Source organism: Alosa pseudoharengus, unplaced genomic scaffold, assembly GCF_046254945.1.
Source record: "Alosa pseudoharengus isolate Yale_2024_CS ecotype anadromous, Long Island Sound unplaced genomic scaffold, YU_APseudo_1.1 YU_APseudo_1.1_scf_13, whole genome shotgun sequence".
Taxonomy (NCBI): Eukaryota; Metazoa; Chordata; class Actinopteri; order Clupeiformes; family Clupeidae; genus Alosa; species Alosa pseudoharengus.
In genome coordinates, this window is record NW_027468598.1 from 20,838,975 (window position 1) to 20,861,288 (window position 22,314).

At 42.3% G+C, this 22,314-nt stretch overlaps 1 protein-coding gene and 4 non-coding genes across 7 annotated transcripts; all 5 read right to left on the bottom strand.

Moving 5' to 3' along the window:
* Positions 1–805: 805 nt before the first annotated feature.
* Positions 806–16,078, bottom strand: nek8 (NIMA-related kinase 8). Of its 3 annotated transcripts, none has more exons than XR_012986423.1 (15): positions 16,010–16,078; positions 15,386–15,591; positions 14,190–14,422; positions 13,916–14,047; positions 13,402–13,610; positions 13,050–13,129; positions 12,484–12,671; positions 10,972–11,119; positions 9,183–9,259; positions 8,218–8,335; positions 7,690–7,840; positions 4,951–5,114; positions 4,538–4,690; positions 3,050–3,477; positions 806–1,552 (listed from the first exon to the last, which is right to left on the bottom strand). XR_012986423.1 is itself a non-coding variant. In XM_076281564.1 (15 exons), the coding sequence occupies exons 1-15, from the start codon at positions 16,054–16,056 to the stop codon at positions 1,524–1,526; spliced, it is 2,094 nt and encodes a 697-aa protein (XP_076137679.1). In that variant the 5' UTR covers positions 16,057–16,078; the 3' UTR covers positions 806–1,523. The 3 variants fall into 3 exon arrangements, 1 of the variants encoding a protein (XP_076137679.1); XM_076281564.1 differs by having other exon boundaries at positions 3,319–3,477; XR_012986424.1 differs by lacking the exon at positions 15,386–15,591 and having other exon boundaries at positions 16,010–16,074.
* On the bottom strand, positions 9,607–9,678 carry trnae-uuc (transfer RNA glutamic acid (anticodon UUC)). Its single transcript has one exon. It is a non-coding gene; the product is annotated as a tRNA-Glu (tRNA).
* On the bottom strand, positions 9,895–9,967 carry trnar-acg (transfer RNA arginine (anticodon ACG)). The gene has a single exon. It is a non-coding gene; the product is annotated as a tRNA-Arg (tRNA).
* On the bottom strand, positions 10,184–10,255 carry trnah-gug (transfer RNA histidin (anticodon GUG)). The gene has a single exon. It is a non-coding gene; the product is annotated as a tRNA-His (tRNA).
* Positions 11,930–12,001, bottom strand: trnah-gug (transfer RNA histidin (anticodon GUG)). The gene has a single exon. It is a non-coding gene; the product is annotated as a tRNA-His (tRNA).
* Positions 16,079–22,314: the final 6,236 nt, after the last annotated feature.

The following is a 22,314-nucleotide window of genomic DNA, read 5'->3' on the forward strand; positions in this document are numbered from 1 at the left end:
TTATGCATCACATTAACAGAAGAGTGAAACATGACGGATGATATGTATTTCGTGCTTAAAGGTTCTCGAAATCGAACACATCAAATAAGCCTACACCACACAATAACAATTAACTTGAATCACTAATTAGGAAGAGGTCTCCCTCTAGCGGTGACGTAAACATATTTGCGCTCGACCAGTAAGTATTGAGTTCATTTAATTTCATCGTAGATATAGGCCTATATTTTGTATACTTTTTTTAATTAAAAATAAAAAAGGCAAAACTATGACGTCGTACTTTAAGGTGAAAAGCGTCATTGGTAAATGGAGGAGGTGCACTGCAACCATTGGTATTGCTCAGACATTACGTCATCAAAAAATGATAGCCCAGTATCTTTGATTGTGGCACAACACAGTGGTAGAAGTAGATGGGGAAAACACATGCCAAACCTTTTTTCCTTCAGTTAAATCCTTCCACACTGCTTCTCACGATTCTCCTTATAAAGGTTATAAAATGATTGAAATGGTTGAAATGCCTCATAGGGAATTTCTCAGTGGCATATTGATGTAATACAAGTTCACTCCTAAGAATAAATGTGTCAGTTTGCCAACATGTTGCAACTCTTCTGGAGGCTAGAAATGCAAAAAATATCCTTGAGAGAGAGAGGCCGAATATCTGCTTAAGGAAGTCCTAAAACAGGAGCACAAGGTTCTCAATGTAATTACTTTACTGAATGACCAGAACTATGTCATAAACAAAGCTGTACCTGGTAACAGACAAAAACCAGTACTGGAGAGAACTGACTCACCTGACGAATAACAAACATTTGTCATCATAAATAATGTATTTAAATGTTCATAGTTGATTTAGCAGTGCCTCTTTGGTATGAAACAGATGATGTTACAATAAAGTCCCTTTACATGATAATACTGTTGCCACTTACATAGCATTCACATACTATTTCAGTTAATATGAAATTCAAAAATCTGTGCACTTAAATGTGGATTTCCAAACAGAATGGCACAATTGTCATTAAACAGGTCACCACTGTATTAGTATTAATGTAAATATCAGTGCCTGCAAATTTACATATGAAAGGCAGTTAAAGTCTGTTAGGAACATGACTCCCCTCCCTAACTCCCTTACTGCCATGCTTACACCTGTCCAGCCAGTTCCTCTTCCTGGGAGGGGAGCCTAAAATGGCAACCTTGTTTGTGAGAAAATCACCCATTTTCTCTTCAACAAAAGCCATTATTTACCTATCACACTTCCATTATGTGAGGCTTCAAACCTGTATTTACATTGGTCTTGTGAACCAAACACAACTAGCCCTTTAGTTGTGTAGTGCAATATTTTCATTTTTCAGTTTTGTCCCTGAAAATATCTGATACCATTAAACCTCACATGATCGGGCCCATGGCTTAACACTCATAAACAATTAAGTGTTTTCCCAAAACAGACACAGCGTGATTCTACGTGTCTGTTTGTCCTTCATGCTGCATTTGTCCTCTCTGCTTTCGATTCGTCGTCGTCATCACAGGGGTCACTTTGGTACCGACTCTTCAAACAGAGCTGGGGAGAGGAGAGGAGAGAGGGAAACAAAGAAGAGGTGAGATCCAACATTGCCAATTGCAACATTACATCATGACACCCCATCGGTGATGTTACATCACATGGGCTGCAACTCATTTTCATTCTCATAGTGAAAGAATGACACCCTGACTTCCTCATAATCACTGGGACGGATGAGAACACTTCAAAGGGACTGTTGCGAAAGACAGGAGGAAACTTCAACAAAAGCCTGACATCTATTTAGCTCCAAAGCGTCTCTCTCTCTCTCTCTCTCATAGTTAAAACTATGCAGGTCTTTTAAACAGATTACAGAAAAAAAAATGCAAGTCGAAAAAAGAGGGAGGGATGAGCCCAACTGGATAAATATTTCACTTAGTTACAGCGCTGGGCTCAGTCACATACAGCTCTGCACATTCACGTGTCACCAGTCCAGCGGATTACAGAGCCATCCTTTCCTGAGGATTTTTGCCCCTGTAATCTTCCTTTAAACCTGCATCTATTTCAAATGTGGTCAGGATGGAGGGATGGAGGGAGGGGGTGAGGGAGGAGGGAGAGGGTCAGGCAAGCAGGCCCGATTTTAATCCACCACTCAGTTCAATACATTCAGATGTTACTATATTATTGTTATTATTATTATTAGTAGTAGTATACCATTATCTAACCATAGATGACAGAGCAATGTCCTACTGAGTGCTGCTGTGCGTAAGCTGGGTGTGTTTTCAAGTAGCACAGTGACACAGACTACAACATGTAGCTACAACATCAACACCCCATGATTCATTCTACATGTATGAGACCTTACAAGACTTTACTTGCATTGAAAGTAATGACATCAAGCACTTAATTGCCAATGCAACACAATGCGACTGAATGTCCTGATACAGTATCTCCATTAAGTGTTACATTGATCCACATGTCCTTTTAATGATGTAGCAGTTATTCAGGATCCCTAAAGCACAAAGGTATTGGATGTCGTGAGACGGTTTCTGATTGTCAGAGGAGATTACACAGCATGATGAGCTACCATATCCTCACTGAGACTCGATAGGTCACCTACACCATGCTTTAGCTCAGCATGCTTAGCAACATTAGGGACACGCATCTAGGGTGCTCTAGTTCTCTGTCTCTTTCTCTCTGTCTATTTCTCAATCTCTCGGTCACTTTTGGATATGAGCTCACTGCTGCATGCGTGGTGCCGCCCCCCCCCCCCCCGCCCTTTTTCCTCCCACCTTCTCTGCAGTCTAACAAGCTAAATGCGACCAGCACCCTCCTGCTGTTCATTTTTTATTGCCTTTCTCGTATTAATGAAAGAGCTGCACACACAGGATTGCCTCATCCCTGACTTAATTAGGCAGAGTTTCTGTCAACCCCCTTCGGGCATCATGGGGGACACAAAGGCAGCTCTAAGACTAAAGCGCAGTTGCCCTGCCCAAATTGGCCTGAATGGGAGGAGGGCTACAAAGAGTCAAACTGACACTAAAAGGGGCAATTACACACCTCTTTTGTTTGAGGAGATGTCTCATTTGGTTCGAGCCACTCTTCTGATTTTTTATTTTTTTTTTACAAGGTGATGAGCGTCATACGACTTCAGTTATGAGCGTTTCCAGCCCTGAAGAATGGAATCCTGTGCCGTCGCTGGTCTTTTTTTTTCTTTCTCTCTCCTTGTCTATTTTTGAGAGGTCGAGGTATCTGATTTCCTGCTTTCTCAAAGATACTGTGTTATTATGCAACAAAGGGGTGCAAAGCAAGAATGAGTGAGACATTACGTTTCACCGCCAGGAGGGTGTTGCCATGACAACAAGCCACCGAGGTGACGGTGAATGGATGGGTCTCGTCAAGCTGAACCGCCTTTGGTATCCCAGAATCCTCCTCTTTCCTGCCCAGGCGACCGCGAGCTCCCTTCCCCCAGGTGTAGACCTCCCCATCTACAGGGAAAACAGGGGAAATACAGAGCAGACAGATGAAGAGTGAAACATACAACGGGATGACATCATCATGTTTACATATGGGGATTAACCAGGCCTCAACTGTTGATAGAGTGCAATGTATACGTAGAATACAATATACAGTGCAATATATAGAACACAGCAAACAGTGCAATATGTTGAATATAGTAAAGAAAACCACTGCTTCTGTCATTAACAAACACATATTCTCCTCACTCTCTCTTTACCAGTCTTCTACTCCCCACTCCACTGATTTGTAAAACCCTGACGAATTTAGACGTGACAGATATTCTTGTGTCTGAGCCACACACAACAGACTAGAGGTACAAAGTCTTCCCTGGAAACACAATGAGGGTCTTCAGAGGCCACAACCCGGTTTTAGACCCCAGCTGGTGGCGGAGCTGACCTCTGACCTTTGACACCTATGGCACCTTTTACATCATTATTGGAATGTCTGTTCATTGTTCTATGTAGTAAAAAGGAACCCTCTTTCTATTGATTCCCCTCGTGTTCTCAAAAGACTGGCTCGTTGCTGTCAATCTTGTGTGGGTGATTTCTGCGTGGTGAACAATGGAATTGGGCATCCTCTTTGCTTATTTGAAATATTTCTTTTGCAGAATTTTCCACTTTCCACTTTTCCACTAGTTATTTAAGCATTATCATGAAATGCTCATGAAGTAAGCCTAATTTTATAAACACTTAATAGACACATACAGTTTTCTCTTTTTTTGTTCAATTATGTACCGTATGTGGATTTTAGATTGCATTGGGGTCAGTTAGGCAAAAAGGACACATAATATTGTTGGATCATGATATCATGATCATGATTATTGCTCTGTGGTTTATCCACTACTGCGCATGTCATGAGAGAGAATCACTGATGCATTCAGAAAACAAAATCTAACACGTGCTGTTGCTACACCAAATCTTAGCTTGTTTGTGGCAGCTGTGTGTCTTACCAGCTCCGATGGCCAGTTACCATTGTACCATTGTCCGTGCTGTTTGCTGTGTTCTTGTTTGTGGCAGCTGTGTGTCTTACCAGCTCCGATGGCCAGGGTGAAGGCGTCTCCGCAGGCTGCCCTGGTGATGCCCTGGAGCTTGGGCACCACGTACGGCACTCTGCTGCTACGCCGAGAGTTGCAGCCCAGCTGGCCGTGCTGGTTACTGCCAAAGGTCAAGCACTGGCCCTTCTCTAGGCAGAGGAGAGAGACAGGACAAGAGGCGTAAGGGATGATCGGTACTCGTGTTTACTCCTGATACAGTGGACTTCAATATTTGAGATGCTGGAGTTGTGTTTAATCTCAAAACTCAAATATATATATATATATATATATATATATATATATAAACAGATTTACTGTGGAAAATAATGAAGTATGACCATTGCTTCCATCTTTGTCATTCCAATTTACAAGGTTGTCAGTGATAAGCGACAGAAGAATCCAGCCGCACCTGTGACCGCAGCAGAATGGGACGTTCCTATATCAATGTAAACAATCTTCTCCACACTCAGAGGAGCTGATTGGATGGGACGGAATGCTTGGACCTCTTCCAGCTGATCCGGGGGGACAGGCTCCTCTATTCCAACTATTCGGTCCAGCCCGAGCTTGTTGAACCTGAGAGGGGGCGAGAGGGGGATACAGTACCTTTAGGAGTAATCAGTCATCCAAAATCTGAAATGACGTGACGTAGGCATGCCTGGCATCAGTGGAGGCCCGGAAGACGGATGCTATGATTTCTCTCTTTTAAATAAGAGAGAGAAAACAAGCTGTTTGCTGTCACGGCGGTTTATACTGTCAGCAAGAATACCAGACACAAGCTGATGTGAAACAGGGCATCTGAATCCAATATGACAGGCAAATAAGGATCCATTCAAAAGCGATTACTGTCACCACTAGGGAACAATCCACATCCACATCTATCTATAAATATGGACAACAGATTCAAAGTTAACTTCTCAGGCACAATAACGATAAGAGAACAGCTGAGGACAATGTCATGCACATGGTAGATGCACCGGTTTGTTTCAAACCGGTAGATGTACCGGTTTGTTTCAGGGACATTCCAGGATTTTGGTACATTTCAGGGGTGGCCACTTCGGAAAAATTGATCTTCAATTTGATCATTTTTAGTCATATATTTATTAACTACAGGTAATAGACTATCAAAAAGTTTGATTCGTCAAGCTCAGGTATCGAAGCAGTTTTTTTACATTAGATTCTATGCTTGGTATGCAACTTACAGTAACAGGGTTGCGAGTAACAGGGTTGCAAATCTAGGCTAAGTTGTGGTTTACCCCGGGAACAGATGCTAACTGTAAAATTTAGCTATGTATACAAGATCAAGGACAAATATGGTTATATAAGTATATAAAGTAAATTTTGACTCTACTCAATATTAGTCGTACAATATGAGTAACAGAGTTGCGTTCACTGAGTGACACACGCAACTTGGACAAACATATTTGAAAAAAAAACCTGAAAATTGTTAGAGCACTTTCCTTTGGTCTTGCCATGTGGGCAGAAAATGTCCTTGTGTTGTAACTTCCTTTGTGCCAGTAGACAAATATTTTTAACTCTTTCTCTGCCAGGTAAAATTCCTTATGGTAAAAGGGTTGCGCGCATGTTGTGGGACACAACTTAATAGCATAAAAACTGTAACATGCAATACAATGTAGATCAAAGAAATTGTTTTCATAAGATGAATATCAACAATATACAAGAGGAAGTAATTTATTTAGAGTTTATTTTAATTGTTAAATTTGGCAAAGGAGTTGGTCACCCAATGTGTGGGACAAGAGAAAATGGCCATTTTTTGAGGTGGTCCAAGGGTATTCGGTCTTTTGAATAATATCTAAGGAGCTTATTTTTCCACCAAATTTTACAGTTTGTCTCATAACAAGTACATTATTCACAAAAAATAGTCATTTAGATATTTTGGATATGTACATCTGAGATTTAAGTGGTGGGACAGGAAATGTACCAAAATCCTGGAATGTCCCTTCAAAGTTAACTTCTCAGGCACAATAACGATAAGAGAACAGCTGAGGACAATGTCATGCACATGGTAGATACACCGGTTTGTTTCAAAACAGTTAAAAAAGAAAAACAGACTATTGGGAAATATCAGTGGCATAGTTTCCATGTCTCTCAGTACACCAGGTGCCTCCTCATCATCACCATGGAAGGCTGACGGAGGGCGGTGTGGTGAGGGGGAGTTTCCTGCTCTGAGAGGGAATGTCCAGCGAGAGAAGACGTAGGAATGCCCAGCGGTGAGATGCAATGCGTCATGACCAGGAAGTGCCTCTCACTGGTGTGGAATCTGTCCAGCTGGTGCCGTCTCCCCTGAGCACTGAACCACTCATAAGTCTCCTCCTCATCCAACTAGCACTGCAGCATGGCAGTTCAGTGTTCTAGAACCTTCTCCAACTTCTGTGTACCTCAACACCATGACACATGTTATGCTGCCCGACACATGGGCCAATCAATCCATCAATCCTGAGAATATTTAAAAAATGTGATGGAATTATTGTTCAATTGCAATGGAAAGTGACTCTGTGGGTAAATTGCATTCTGCGGTTGCAGCTCAGAGGTAGGTGAACTGTACAGGTGAACACTCCCTAAGTCAGCACTGAGGCAGGCCTGTAATGAGTTAAGGGTTCCGCATCGGATAGTCATGCGTACAGAATGCGGTCTGACTGCATGTGAAATGAAGAGGAGAAAGAATGTACTGCTGGCACACTTCACTTTCTTGCACTGCAATGCATGCATGACACCGATACTGATGCATGATAGAGAGAGAGAGCAGTTTCATTAGGGCAGAGCTAGGCATAGCCAGCCAATTCAAACAATGTCACTTTTGTGTGCAAGTTACTGTGAATAAAAGCTTGACTTAAGCCTCCGGGGAACAATGGCATTGTGAATCAGACAATGCTCTCAGACAACAAGGGATACATGCGCTTCATTAATTAATCACAAAACAAAATGGGATTATACACAAATGATAGACATATAACTTTTGGTAAACAAAATCTAAACGTGAGGGAACAATGCATGATTTCGACTGGTATATGCATGAGACATGAAGATCTCATCATTTGATTTCCTTTTCCTAAGTCATCCTGCTTTGTCGCATACATGAGGATGACCGTCGAGTGACTCTTGCGGTGTCGGCGGAAGGCCGAGAGCTCACCTGTTGCTCCCGCAGGCGAGGATCTGCTGCTGTGTGCTGATGATCATGGAGCAGTCCACCCCACAGAGCACGTTCTGGGCCTCGAAGTCGGCCGGCACGCTCACCTGCTGCGGGGTGTTGTGGGAGTCCTGGTTGCCCAGCCCCAGGCGACCTGCAGCGGAAAGTGTCCCCCAGAACCACGTGGGGTCACACACAGTCACATGGTACAGAGGGAGGGTTATGGCGGAAACTATGACACTTTTGGCTGAGGGCAGTGCCATCAGTGAGTCTTTGTCCTACGCTTACATTTGTCACACATTGTTTGTTTTTTTTACTGTCACACATTGTTTTTTTAGTTTTTTTTTAAAGTCACACGCCCTATGCTACCTAAGGGCAAACATGATGTGATCAAAACAAACACTTTTAATGTTAAGAGTTGGTTCAGGATAGAAAATGATCAGGAATCAGGAGTCAGTCAGGAGTCAAAAGTCAAGTGAATGAAATCAGAAGCAGGCATTGTGAAGAGGAGAAGAGGTCTCTTGTGTTTACCGTTATCGCCACGGCCCCAGGAGAAGACCTCTCCCTCGTTGGTCACGGCCAGGATGTGGGAGGCTCCGCAGGAGACCTGCACCAGCTCGTAGCCCAGCAGGGCCTCCACGATCTTGGGCTGTACACACACACACAGGATACAACTCAGTCCAGGCAGAGCAGAGGCCTCTCTCCATATACTGTCTCTCCCTTTCTCTCTCTCTCGTAGCCCAGCAGGGCCTCCACGATCTTAGGCTACACACACACACACACACACACACACACACACACACACACACACACAGGATAAAACTCAGTCCAGGCAGAGCAGAGGCCTCTCTCCATATACTGTCCCTCCCTTTCTCTCTCTCTCGTAGGCCAGCAGGGCCTCCATGATCTTCATGATCCATGAAGGCACACTCAAGACTCAGCTCAGTCAAAGCAGAGATCTCTCTCACTCACTCACTCTCTGCTCTAAGACCATTTTCAGGCTTTTTTCCAGTCTTGCTGATTAATTTCCTGAACATGCTTTCTAGTTACTATGCCATTCATGATGTGATTGAGGATGACTGGACTGAACTGGACTGAACTGTGTAGCAAGATGATGAAAAGAAAGTCAACAGATTACTGAACGCCTGAGTTAGAATGTTGTTAATGTTTAACTTCTGTAGGATCAAGACTATGGTCTTTTTTCTATTATTCAGTATCTTTCTGGTGAAATCAGAATCTTAAAAAAGATTTTCAATCAAATACATACAGTATTGTACGGTATTTATACAATAGATAAAATGTAAAATGTAAATGTAAAATGTAATTTTCTATAATTTTACTACGTCTGGAAAAATGTTTTAATTGCACACTTTCTTTTCAGAAATGCCAATGAACCGTAACACTCCGTATGATGAACAGTAAGACTCTCAGCTGCATTTTAATGGGGGACTTTCAATCTTCATAAATGTCACCACAGCCCATCCGAAGCAATTTACCTGCGTCACGTCGTTAAAACTCCCGTGCCCAAGGCATCCGTTGCTGCCACTACCAAATGTCATGATGATGCCTCGGTCTGTTGAGAGGCAACAAATTAAAGGAGATTAGCAAGACTATTACTGCATGAGCACAGGGGCACAGATGTGGTCATGTATATGTATATCAACATTATGTCAACCGACACAAAACAAGCCATTTTAATCCCAAACAAGAGATTTAATCCAGTAATCTAATCTCGGACTATGCTAAATGAAGTGGGAGTGGGTGACAGAGAGATGATCAGAGAGCCATTTAATCTCGCATTATTCACAAGTGATGCCAGTGAATGTGTAGTACTATGAATCACAACTAGCGCTGAAGAAAAAGGTTTGGTCAAGGTAGAGGTATCGACACACTGTAAAAACTGCAACACCTAAAAAATCTTTCCCATACCGGGAGTCGAACCCGGGCCGCCTGGGTGAAAACCAGGAATCCTAACCGCTAGACCATATGGGAGAGGCTGCTTAAAGGGATGAACGAATGAGCCACATGCAGTTGGGGACTTCAGTCTGACCACTAGAGGGGAAACAGCAGTTCTAGATCATCTTGTGCCTCGTAAAAAAAGAAATCAATTGCCCTCTGACACTTGAGTTATAGAGTTCCAAAGCCACAGCAGCGAGAACACAAAGCATCAACTTTCACACGTGGCAGACTTTGGCAGAAAAGGTCAGCCGAGCCAGCCAGGAGTCGAACCTAGAATCTTCTGATCCGTAGTCAGACGCGTTATCCATTGCGCCACTGGCCCCGACAGCTAGTGCAAAGTCCCCCCCACAGGAAGTCTCTGGATTGTGTAACACGAGCCTCACGAGAGCAGCAATGAGGCACACACACATCCACGCAGCTTGCAGCGGCTCTCTCTGCACTGTGCTTGTACTGAGTTCCCCGGTGCTGTAGCACTGACAAACTTCACAGAAATGCCTCCTGGACTTGAGGACAAAACTCCAGCAGTTTATATAAAACCTGCCGTGACCCGGATTCGAACCGGGGTTGCTGCGGCCACAACGCAGAGTACTAACCACTATACGATCACGGCCAGCCACTGTCAGAGACACTTACGTGGCTGCCAGAGACCCGTTAAAAAATTATCTCTGTGGTGTAGTATTATCAGTAGTTGTTAACTTTGCCTATGAGTAGTTTCTCTCTGAACCTGTGAACCTGACGAAGCATAGGCGAAACGCGTTGTTCACTAAAAATAAAAAAGCAAAGAAATCCCACCAGTGTGCGGTGATACTTTATTTTCCTTTTTATCTATTGACGACTGCACCTCACCAGCACCTGGAAGGCTGTGCACAGGAACTTTATCCTTTTGAGTACTCATTTAAAATATATTTCAGTGAGAAGACATTCCAGGAAAGTGAACAAGCAGAAAATGCAGAAACAGTGAGCAAGTGGCTTTGTTTGCATTAAAAAGTGAAACTGAAAGTACCGCTTTGACTTCCTGCTTATAGTCCATAGTAGAAAAACGCACGCAATGCAATGACATGACAATACATATTATATTATATGACATTACATTATACAGTATTATATACAAATAATATGGTACTTATTTGGTTAACATCATGTTAATTTATTTGCATAATTATTTATCACATTTCTATGGTAACCCTCCCTTCAACCTGGTGCCCCTTTCACAGAGTCTTCCCTTGTCTTTTTTGCTTTTATCTACTTGCTTTGTAGTACTTCTGTCTTTGCTTTTACATCCTTTGTAACACTTAGGCAGCCTGAATAGAGTGAGAAATATCTCACCGGTCAGACAGGCGGTGAAGAGGTCTCCACAGGACACAGAATTGATGGTGACCCCAGACTGTCCCTCCAGGAAGCGGGATATGAACATGGCCTGCATGTGGTCCACAGCACCGGGCAGGCAGGGGTCATCTAACCCCAGAGACGGGGCCTTACAGAAGACATGTTTATGTTTATGTTTATGTTTATGTTTATGTTTATGTTAATGGTAATTGGCAGACGCTTTTGTCCAAAGCATGATGATACATGGAGAACCGCAATACTTGCCCTTCATCAGTTGTACCGTATATGAGCACTACATTAGTTAAAAATATTAGTTTCAAATAATGTTGGAAAAAGTCTACTACATTAAGCATAATAGTAATAGTAATAATAATACCAATATCAATAACATTACAATATCAAATATCAACAATGAAAAAAATGTGTTTTCATATGAACAAATATTCTGTAAGAGAATTAATTAAGTTGAACAGATGAGTCTTATATTGAATATTTAACAAAATGACAGATTTCATAAACATGATCTGCTTCCCAAAACCACATGAAATCATGGTCCTAAGGTAACTTCATTATCATTACACAATACAAGAATGTGTAATTCATGTCCTACTTGGGACTCTCACAACTCAGATCTCTCTACCTCACCACCTAAACCAACTGCCTTTTACAATGAACACTGACCTGACCGCAAGTCCTATATTCAAATCCATGCAAATCATGACATGTTTTTCAATGAAACCCCTGTCTGGAATTGTGTATGGTGTATGTAACAGAAGCCCCACGAGAGCAGAGAAGAGCCACATACAGCAGCGAAGAGCCACATACAGCCACAGAAAAAGCATGCTGTGGGTCTCTTTGCACTGTGCTCAGAGTTTGCCTGTGCTGTAGCACTGACAAATTTCACAAAAATGCTTCCTAGACACCACAAATGCAGTAAACACCAAAGCAACATAAAACATGCCGTGACCCGGATTCGAACCGGGGTTGCTGCGGCCACAACGCAGAGTACTAACCACTATACGATCACGGCCAGCCACTGTCAGGTGACAGTTACTAGCGTGCCAGAGTCCCCTCAGAAAGTATCTCTGCAGTGTAGTATTACGAGTTGTCGTTTTAACTTTGCCTGTTCATAATAACTCTGTCTAAGCTCATTTCAAATACATTTCAGAGGACATTGAGAAGACATTCCAGGAAAGCTAACACACAGGAACATGCAAAATCAGTGAGCCAGTATCTCTTTGCATGTATGAAAAAGTGAAATTGAAAGTATTAAACCACTGCCAGGAAGGGTGTAATAGTGTACATAGCACAAGTCCCACAAGAGCAGTGATGAGACACTATGGTGTACAGTGAGATATCTTTGAGTTCCATTGCTAATACCGCTACATCAAAGAGAACCAAGGATCGAGCTTAAGCTGGCCTCTAAAGCACATTGAGACACATTCTCTTGTTATGGCGCTATATAAATAAATCTTGAATTGAATTAAATTACTTGATGACCCTGGTACTGACCTCCCAGGTAAGCAGGCGGCCTGACTTGGTGACCCCCATCTTCTGGGTGCGGCCCAGGGACACCTCCAGGACCTCTGTGTTGAGCATGGGGAGCCGGAGTGGGGAGGAGATACCACTGCCCCAGGTGTACACGGATGACTGGGGAAGAGAGTGCATCATCTTACTGGGGCCAAGGCCCATCAGGCCATCTGCAGAGAGATGGAGAGGGAGAGGGAGAGGGAGAGAGAGAGAGAGAGAGAAAGAGACAGAATGTCATGTTTGGTGTAGTATGACAATAAAACAATTTCAGGTATTCCCATTATACTACACTTAGATTAAGTTTACCATGCAGTGTATAGTGTAGTATACATTCAATCAGTATTTACAATCAGAGAGTTTTTTATGGTGCTTGGTTACCACCTCACTGTACGAGCGGAGATACAAGAATAGAGCACTTGGTAAAAAAAAAGAGAATGGCACCTTTGTCCTACTGTTGCATAACCATTTCTTTCAGATGTGTGTCAGAAGTAGTTTTGTCTTAAGAACTGTTGCAAAACAGATAATGAGAACACAGTGTCAGCACCTACCACGCGTCCGGGTTCCGGCCACACGCCCCCCTGGTCTGCCATGAGCGCCCGCTGGTACAGTAGACAGTGGCTTCTCAATCCTGTGGTCAACATTCGTCACGGCAACATTAAAATACTATACATCACTTTGGGTAGACGTATCATGCATGCTACATAGGTATACATCCCATAACTTTGTTGTTGTTAGCCCTTTGCTCTACCCGTGGTGCCACAGGTAAACTGGTAGAAGGGGAAACAGGGTCAGGCTAATCCTTTGCTTACTCGGCATAATTAAGTGTTGCTATTTCTCGGCTGCACCTCGCAGGTTGCTGTGGCAACCGTGCGGCGGTGGCCATGGAGACATCCTCCTCACCTGCGCATCTTCACGTTGCCCACGTCGGTGTGGAGGTTGAGCAGAGGGCGGATGCAGACGGGGTGGGCCATGATCTCGTTGAGCTGCGGCCGCTTGGACGGGTCCAGGTTCAACATGTTGAGGATGAGCTGCCGCAGTTCGGGGCTGTAGCGGTCCGATATCGGCGCAAAGGTCCCACTCATGATCTTCAGGACCAGGGCCGGCAGGTTCTGCAAACAGAGAAGAGTGGATCCAGTGTGTGCATTTGTGAGGGTTTTTGTTTTTCTTCCAAAACTGGTTAATGTAGTAAGTGGCACTCGTCCTCTAAGATGCTGATGTGAGTTTTCGTGTTTTTATGCTACTTTGCCATTCAACTGTCCATCATGCTGATAAGATATGAAATAGTCCGATGACGATTTGACAGTTTGAAATTAGCCATCATAATTATTAATATTCATGCGACGATTTGACCATTTGAAATTAGAGGGGGAAACAAAGACTGAGATTGACCAGGCATGGAAGACGCCTTTCTTACTGCAGCTTCAAAAGCTCTCTTCAAGCTGGCCAGTTCATAAAGCACACAGCCCAGGGCCCAGATGTCACTCTTCTGGTTGTAAGGCTTGCCCTCACACAGCTCTGGAGAGATATAGCATGGCGTCCCCACTACCTGTAAACAAAACAACCTTATTTAGTATTACAACAACAGCAAAACAATATCAACAGTAAACATAAGCTGCTTCACACAGTGGTAATAAATGAGTAGAGTATAATGTAGGTGTGTTGTAGAGGTCTAAGCTTTCATCACTCACAGTATAAGCCTTGCTCTTGCTGACAAGGATTTTGGAGATCCCGAAGTCCCCAATTTTGACAATCATCTGGTGTTTGTCCAGCAGGATGTTTTGGGTCTTCAGGTCCCTGTGTAGAATAAGTTTGTTGTGCACGTGATACAGAGCCAGCAAGATCTGCACAAAGAAGTGCAGGATGGTGTCTTCATCCAGCAGGGAGTTGCAGCGTTTCTGAATGTAATCAGCTAACGTCCCACCTATATGCAAAACACAAAGAACACCGACACAAAACAGATGGTGGTATTGGTTAACAGACAGGCAGACATGCCGATAAACAGAGAGTACAACTACAGTAATACAGACTAGGCTGAATGTATTGAAAAAATGCTTCATATCTTCGTCGAATGTGAAATTAAAAGCAATTGTCTCATGTATGGCTGCATACCTTTGATATGTAAAAGGATAAAGCAAAGAAAGTTTGAAAAGACAAAAAGCCAAAGAAAACTTCAAAGGTGAACTCTGAGGTCATGAATGTTATATGGCACAAGAGCAGCGAAAGTTAAACTTAATTGCTACAGTTGATCCATGAGTCAGATCTGCTACGAAATATCATGGGTTTGTCCTTGAGCCAGGCTACACCTTTCCAACAATTTCCTGGAAACCAGGCCAGACAGAAGGATGGACGGATGACAGAAAAACCACACCGAAGAAAAGAACACAATACCTATTTTTAGGAACAGAGGAGGTTCTGTCATGTTTTGTTGCTGCTTTGCTGTGTCTGCCCCAGGGTGCCTTGAAGCTCTGAAGGGCACAATGAAATCTCTAGACTAGAAGGCATCCTGGAGCTAAACATACAGCCCAGTCCCAGTCACATGCCATGGGTCCTCCAACAGGGTAATGACCCGCTCCAGACCCCAATGCTATATAATATCTTGATGACAACTGTAACTGGCACAGGGAAGGCTCCAACAGCTTAGTGGCTATGGCTGAATGAATTGTACACAGTGAGCTAATATTACTGCACATAGCCTAGTATGAGTGTTGTCTGATGTCGTGGTAATGCTAGATATTTGGATATGGATAAATGGATATTTGCTTGCATTTTCCCACAGGACAACTGCAATAACCCTGTAGGCAACCATGGACAAATCCCTTGGCAAAATGAGGTAGGCCTAGTATTATGTGTCATTATATGCTATCCATGAAGACGGGTGAACTACCTGGCGCATATTCCATTGCTATCATGAGCGCTTTGTCTTCGAGAAAATTCTCATAGTACTCAATTATGTTAGGGTGATTGAGTAATTTGAGAACTTGGCACTCGTTCTGGGCTGCCAGACGTTCGTCCCGCGTCATCTGCTCCACCGGAATCTCTTTCAGGATTACCAGGGCCCCATCACTGCGACGACGACAAAGGTGCACTATACTGTACGAAGGGAAAGTAGGGCGTGTGAAAAATAATATTGTAACGTTACAAAAGCAAGGGAAAGAGATGATGAGACAGACAGACGACGTTATACCACGAACAACTACAAATAAGTTACTTTTTATCGACAAGAGCCGTTGTTTTGCAAAAATGTTAAATAACAAAGTAACAAATTATATCATGTTTCCTAAATGTGCAGCAACATTGTCAATAGGTGTAAGACTTGGCTACACTGTAACCATAAATGCTACGTCTGTCCTTGCCATTGCATGCATGCATGCTGCAGCAGCAGCACGATAACAAAACTTTTAGTAGCCTAACGATAAAGTTGTATTTCTCTTCTCAAAGGAACAAGTAGCGTACTACTACCATATTTTACTTCTCTGTTGGTGAGATGTGTTATGTTAATTTAAATTACCCGAATGCGCCTCTTCCAACTACTTTTATTTTTTCGTACTTCTCCATCGTCTTGTGAAAATCTGGAAAATCTCTGCTGTATCTAGGCAACACTTCCTCTGCTCCTACAGGAAACACAGAGGGACAATTGCAAAGGCGAAAAATCTCACTTCTAAATTTGACTGTAATACATGTGGAGTGGGTGAATGCCTATGTCGCGCAACAAACATAATCCTCTTTTGGAAAACATAGCCTACAGTGCGCCTAGTTTAATCCAAAAAATGTTTCATTCCAAAAAACAAGTGTGCCAAATAATGCCACAGAATATTCGTCACTTCAATTATTTTCTATAATGTTGTGTTCCTCTTGTTCTCTCCAATGCACGCACACACACACACACACACACACACATACATACAGAGACAGACAGACAGACACAGAACTCCCATGGATGGAGCATTTTTAAGTGTTTTTAGTTTCAGACATGAAATGCTTAACTCAGAGTCCCAATGCATAAAAATGCATACATATCATTAAATTGTAGTCTAATATAATGCACTGTTGTGCATTTTAAATCAGAAATAAGAATGTGAGGAGGTTGCTATTAACTTTAAAGATTGCATCTACAATCGAAACTATCTGTAACATGCAAATTGAATATCCTTATCCGGTCTATGGATGTCTGCTTTAGTTGACAGCACGGTCACTACATTTTAATCGGTAAAGTTGAGGAACTGGTATCTGTTAATGTTCGTGCAAATAGGCGGATTCATGCCCCTTGCAGTTTGCAACTGCGAGGTACAGGTCATGGCAGGCGCCGCATAGAACGGTTTCATTTTGAGAGGTAGATATCCATGCTCTGGCTCCCCCTATGCGATGCGTTCGTCCCCAGTTTCATGCGCCAGTTTCATGAGCTTTTATGACAAAACCGTAACTGTGGTAGTTAACAAACGACATCCTAGAAAACTGTTAACTTTCCTGGTATCAAATGACAAATGGTATCAGTTAGACCTATAACACAACATAAATTGTGCTGGGCTGGCGACCCAAATAAATTCTCCTGCGACCCACACTTTGGGAAACACTGATTTAGAGCACTGACACAAGGCTCAATCCTCATTCACATGTTGGGACAGAGAAGGATGTAAATGGTCTGACCCACTCCGATGACGACTCATTATTTGTAAACATAAAGTCATCAGTCACTCACCACTGGCACAGAGCTAATCCCTGAATTACTAAATGGACAGCTGGCCAGACTGTGTTTTTCAACAGCTGACTAAAACCATGAGTTTTTATCCTAATGCCCATTGAATGGTGCACTATGCATTGATATTGGATGGTAATAGTAATGGATAAGAGAGTTACACAATTACAGGGAGAGCAGGCCTTGCCGCTCTGTGCCTGGGCTGATTTATGATGACTGTTGGTTTATTATCAGGTGTGTGTGTGTGGGTGTTTTTGTTTACGTTGACCTCCAAAGCACTCCCTAATTTTCCTACTGCTTCTTCCCATGCTGCTAGACTCCAGCAGAGGAGCAGCGAGCTGCTGCTGCTTCGCAGGTCAAACTGTCTAGACAGCCACAGTCACAGACGGTTTCCCCTTGGGCGAGGATAACTGCACAGACACAGAGAAGCTTTTGAAGACTTCTTTTCATGGGCCAGTGAAGGCCTAAGAAAATAGCATCATGTCCCATGAAGGAAGTAGGACAAAACTTTGAGTCATAATTGGTTTCTGGGTAATGCTAAATTAAGCGGTTTGACTGTCACACAGTGCTCCAGGACCATGATTGTGCTTTTAGTGTCACAATCCATAGAACACCGCACCACTTCATAAAACATCATGAGGAACTTATCGTGCTGAGAACTCAATAAATTAAAAAGTGCTGGCAGTTAGCAATACCTTGAAATACATTGTAGGATTGAGAAACTGATCTTCAGATCGCTGAATCTAGTACAGAGGAGTTCATGTTGGAGGAAGGGCATAGATAGATAGATAGACAGATAGATAGATAGATAGATAGATAGATAGATAGATAGATAGATAGATAAATATAGATAGATAGATAGATACTTTATTGATCCCCAAGGTGAAATTCAAGTTGCAAATTCATGTTTCACTTCCATTGTGTATTTGCAAATGCTGTTGTCTGTTCATGACCAATTCCAGTTTGACAGCTTTGAACACAGAATGTATTTCAGAGTCATGACCTGTTACAAGAAATAATTACTGAGGCCCCCTAAAGGCAACTTAAAGCACCACACAAAAGGAAACATAAAAGGCCATTGATTTTTGTGTTGGAGGGTGTGTTGCTATGCACAAACAAGAGCAAAAGACTACAAGGCAAAAAGCTAAATAATCTCATCTTCAGTCGATAGAATTGTGTCCCTCCTTCCCATGCTCTGAAGTATATATGTGGTTGGCCGAAATTGTCTATTGTTTGGTCTGAGTCAACATGTTTGTTTGTTTAGTGTATGAGATTAGAATTGCAAGCTGCACCTTTAATGCGATGTTTTCACAAATAAACAATCTATATTTTCCCCTTGCTTAACAACAGTCAACCACAGCCATCTGGCACTCTGGCAACAACAGTCAACTCAATACAGAAAAATGTGAATCACTTGTGCATGTGGCAACAAACAAAAGAGTTTTTCGGCTCTTCGGTTTGTTTTGTCTGTGGGAGCTGTGTGGCTTTGTACATAAACTCGACCAGTTTCGGCCGTCCCGCATATTTCACAGCTTTATCGCCACACTCAGTTTCAGTCTCTCTATGCTTGATTGACAGTTCTGCAACATGACGCAGCACACAAAGCTAACATGAAGGGCAACAGTGTTTAAGGGAATATGGAAAATATGCAACTGGGCTGGTCTTTGGAATGAGGCAGGAAGTAAATAGGAAAGTTCTGCTTGGTCACTTAGAGAGAGTAAACAATGCGCTCAGTTTACATTAGAGGATGGGTGAAATGCATGTTAAATGTGCAAACCATTATGCTCCTAACTGAAGCAACAGTTTATACTGCACTTTTTTATACAAGTTTTCTCTGACTCTGAAAGCAAAAAGAAAGGGGTTTACATGGAACGTTCTGCATTCCAGGCAATATCCATGTTCTGGGATCTGCAGTATCATCAAAAGTTAAATAAATAATCTCTAAAAGTGTCAAACTCTGGAAGGTTAAAAGTAGAACCTTACTACCCATCCAGAAAAGTTTTAGGAAAACTCTCTAAGAATTGTGTGATAAGGACTCTATTCTGCTCACACAAAGGTCACTGAAAAGTAACTATGAAAAGTAAGTATGTAGCTCAGTCTGTCAGTAAACCCTTCATTCTATAGCATTGCTTCTGGGCGTTGTCACATAAGCTCACATGGTCCTGTGTGAACTTTGCATACACTCACAGGTGCTTCTTATAAATAACAATGCTCAGATTGACAGGTGGCAAGGGCTATGCAGATGTGTAAACTTTCAGAATACTGAATGAAAAACCCCCTGATTTTCCTTCAGAAGCTTTTCTGAACTTCTCAGGTATTCATTCAATATTACTGGTAATGATAATCACCAGTAATGTTACCCTTAATGAGTAATCCCCCTTAATGATGTATAAGAGAAGTGATCAGATGTTACTACTGATTAAATGTCTCCTTACAGTGATCTGTTGGGTGAGGCTAATAAAAAAAGATTTCCTATCTCTGTCCTGTTTTGTCTGGGTTGTAATGGAACCCTTCCATAATGGAGGCTCGTGTAAGACTTCTCCTTTTTCAGGATATTTTCAGAAAATCTGAATCACCTACAGGCCTGAGGGCAAGAACCGCACAGAGCCGTACTGTTGTTCCTCAGTCAGAAGATATCAGCTTTTGTCTGTGGGGATACTGTGTGTGTGTGTGTGTGTGTGTGTATGAGAGAGAGAGAGAGAGAGAGAGAGAGAGAGAGAGAGATAAATCATGCAGCATTGTTAACTCTTATTTCTCAAAGTGAGACACAACCATGTAAGAGTCCTGGCTCAGGGCATCTAATTCTCAATGTTCAGTGAACATGAGGTGACTCAGGTCTGAGGCTGGAGCAGTGAGTCCTCTCCTCCACACTATTCCCCTCCACACACTCTTGGAGGCTGGATTTACTGAGACAATTCCAAGCCTCTCCATATTTGAATAAACCAGTACTGTCATCTCCTTCCAGGCCTATTTGTGTGTGTGCGCGCGCACACACACACACACACACACACACACACACACACACACACACACACACACACACACAATCTCTATTAGTTTGTTTTTGCTAACAAGAAAAGTTTATATCAGGTCATGAACTGACGCTGAATTGAAATTAAAATCATTATTTTGCATTAATTTCATCCATACGGCTTTTTCATCTGCTTGTCATTCTGGAGGAAGGAATGAGGAAATGTGATCTCTTAATTGGTAACCTCAGACAACCTTGCAATGATTCCACCCTAAAAAGCAGAGAGGTGGGGAATGTACTGGAACTGCCTTCCAGCTAAGAGCCACAGACCTATAGGGCCTCAATGATGGGAACACTTTTCTCATAAATCAAGGTATGACACTTACCTGGTCTAGCTTGTCTAACTTAGCCAAACATGAGAAAGGCTGAACACTTTATAGAATAGTGACTGACTACTCACAAAAATGTAATGCCTACTTTTAAACATCCCTTTACAACCAATTAGAAACACCAGGAGATAAAAAAAAAAATGTCACATCATTACACTGACAAATGTTGTTTCACTACTTGCTCTATCAAACTAAAGATGTAGCTCCATCTTGTGGCTGTCAATGGCTGTATTTGTGGAATGTTCTAAATAACTACAGTAATTTCAAATTAGAAGATTGGTGTAAAACTGTTTGTTAGATTAGAAAAGCACCTAGAGTAATTTTGTAAACATATCCAGGTTAATATCCTGTCTAATTTCAGTAGGTCCATTTGAGAAGCATGTAGTGTGGTCTGTTGTGGGAGATCAATTCATATTGGAATAAATGGTTTATAGTAGGTTAGGCCTATATATAAAGTCTTTACATATCCCAAACATATTTATATATAAGGCAATTACTTCCTATTTTAGTAGAGTAAAGGAGAGTGTGTCCGAGCGGGTGGAGAGAAGATTGATTTTTTACATTATTATTATTATTTACACTGAACTGTAACACTGAACAAACAGAAAACAAATAAAGAACAATGTCCACGCTTCTAGGCTCTGTTTTCTCAACGTACTCACGTCACGTCAGAGACGCATCCCCTACTGAATCAGGTATTAAATAGGCTAGCACTGGTCACTCACAACCAAATTACAGTCACAATTCAATTAACGTCTTGAAACGATATTTAAACCATTGGAAACCATTTGCGCAGCAGAATACTGATTAGCTTTCTTGTGCCAAAAACTGCGCTTCCAAAAGTCAATAACGTAGGCCTACACATAGAAGTTGGCCACAAACACCCACCCCCTGTGCCCCGAACATTGAAAAAGGTCTCCACCTGTAAACCGGGTTTGCCCTCTGTACACGGACGGCCACCATGGAGACAGGTGAGGAGAACAATCGCTACATTAACATTTAAATACAGGTTTTAGAAGCTATTTTATTAAGACGTTAAATGTGCGCACTCGAAACCCTTTAAACCGCATTGCCTACGCTATGCAAACAAATAGGCCTACCTTTTAGCGCCACAACCGATAAGCGCGTCTTTATTGGAATGCTATTCACCACGCATTCAAGCATTTTCACTGTCATCACCAACATTCATTCATCCACATGGTATTGGCACATTACAAACTAAGTTGTCCATCATGCCCAGCCGACAAGCTCATATTAGCTTAAAATGTCCCGTTTTGTTAAAATGTTCAGTTTCATTGTTCATATACTGGCGGGAGATCCGTCAGTTCAAGTGACAGACGCGCTGCGCTCTGTAACAATAGGCTAGTTTTAGGTATAATGTGTTTGTATTCATTTCCATAGTCCAAGCCAGGCAAAAAAGTCAAAGAATGCGAATATGTTGCCATCTTGTGACTAATATTTGAACTACACCGAACTTGTTGGAACTACATCAAACTGAAAGCTTGATAGGCCTAAGACTCACCATCCCCACCACCCAAATGTAATTCGTATGCATATAGACTAGGCTACTTCTGTTGCTTCCCAAATGGGAGCAAATATTTGTGCTTGTTTCTTGTCCCTTTTGCGTCCATAAATGAAAAAGAGAAACGCATTTCCAACACCAGGGGGCAGATGTTTGACATCGCTCAGAGCATTCCTTGTTGTTGGCAGACATACCTGGGAGGGCAAAAACAACAATTAGGCTACTGCTTGATTACTAA

Bases quoted from the DNA above. Each gene is read 5' to 3' on its own strand.
- nek8 (XM_076281564.1), bottom strand. From the start codon at position 16,056: ATGGAGAAGTACGAAAAAATAAAAGTAGTTGGAAGAGGCGCATTCGG. The intron at 13,130-13,401 runs GTGAGGAGGATG...TGTTGACCACAG, and splicing joins GGCAACGTGAAGATGCGCAG to GATTGAGAAGCCACTGTCTA. The intron at 4,691-4,950 runs GTGCGGCTGGAT...TCCTCTGCCTAG, and splicing joins CCATTCTGCTGCGGTCACAG to AGAAGGGCCAGTGCTTGACC.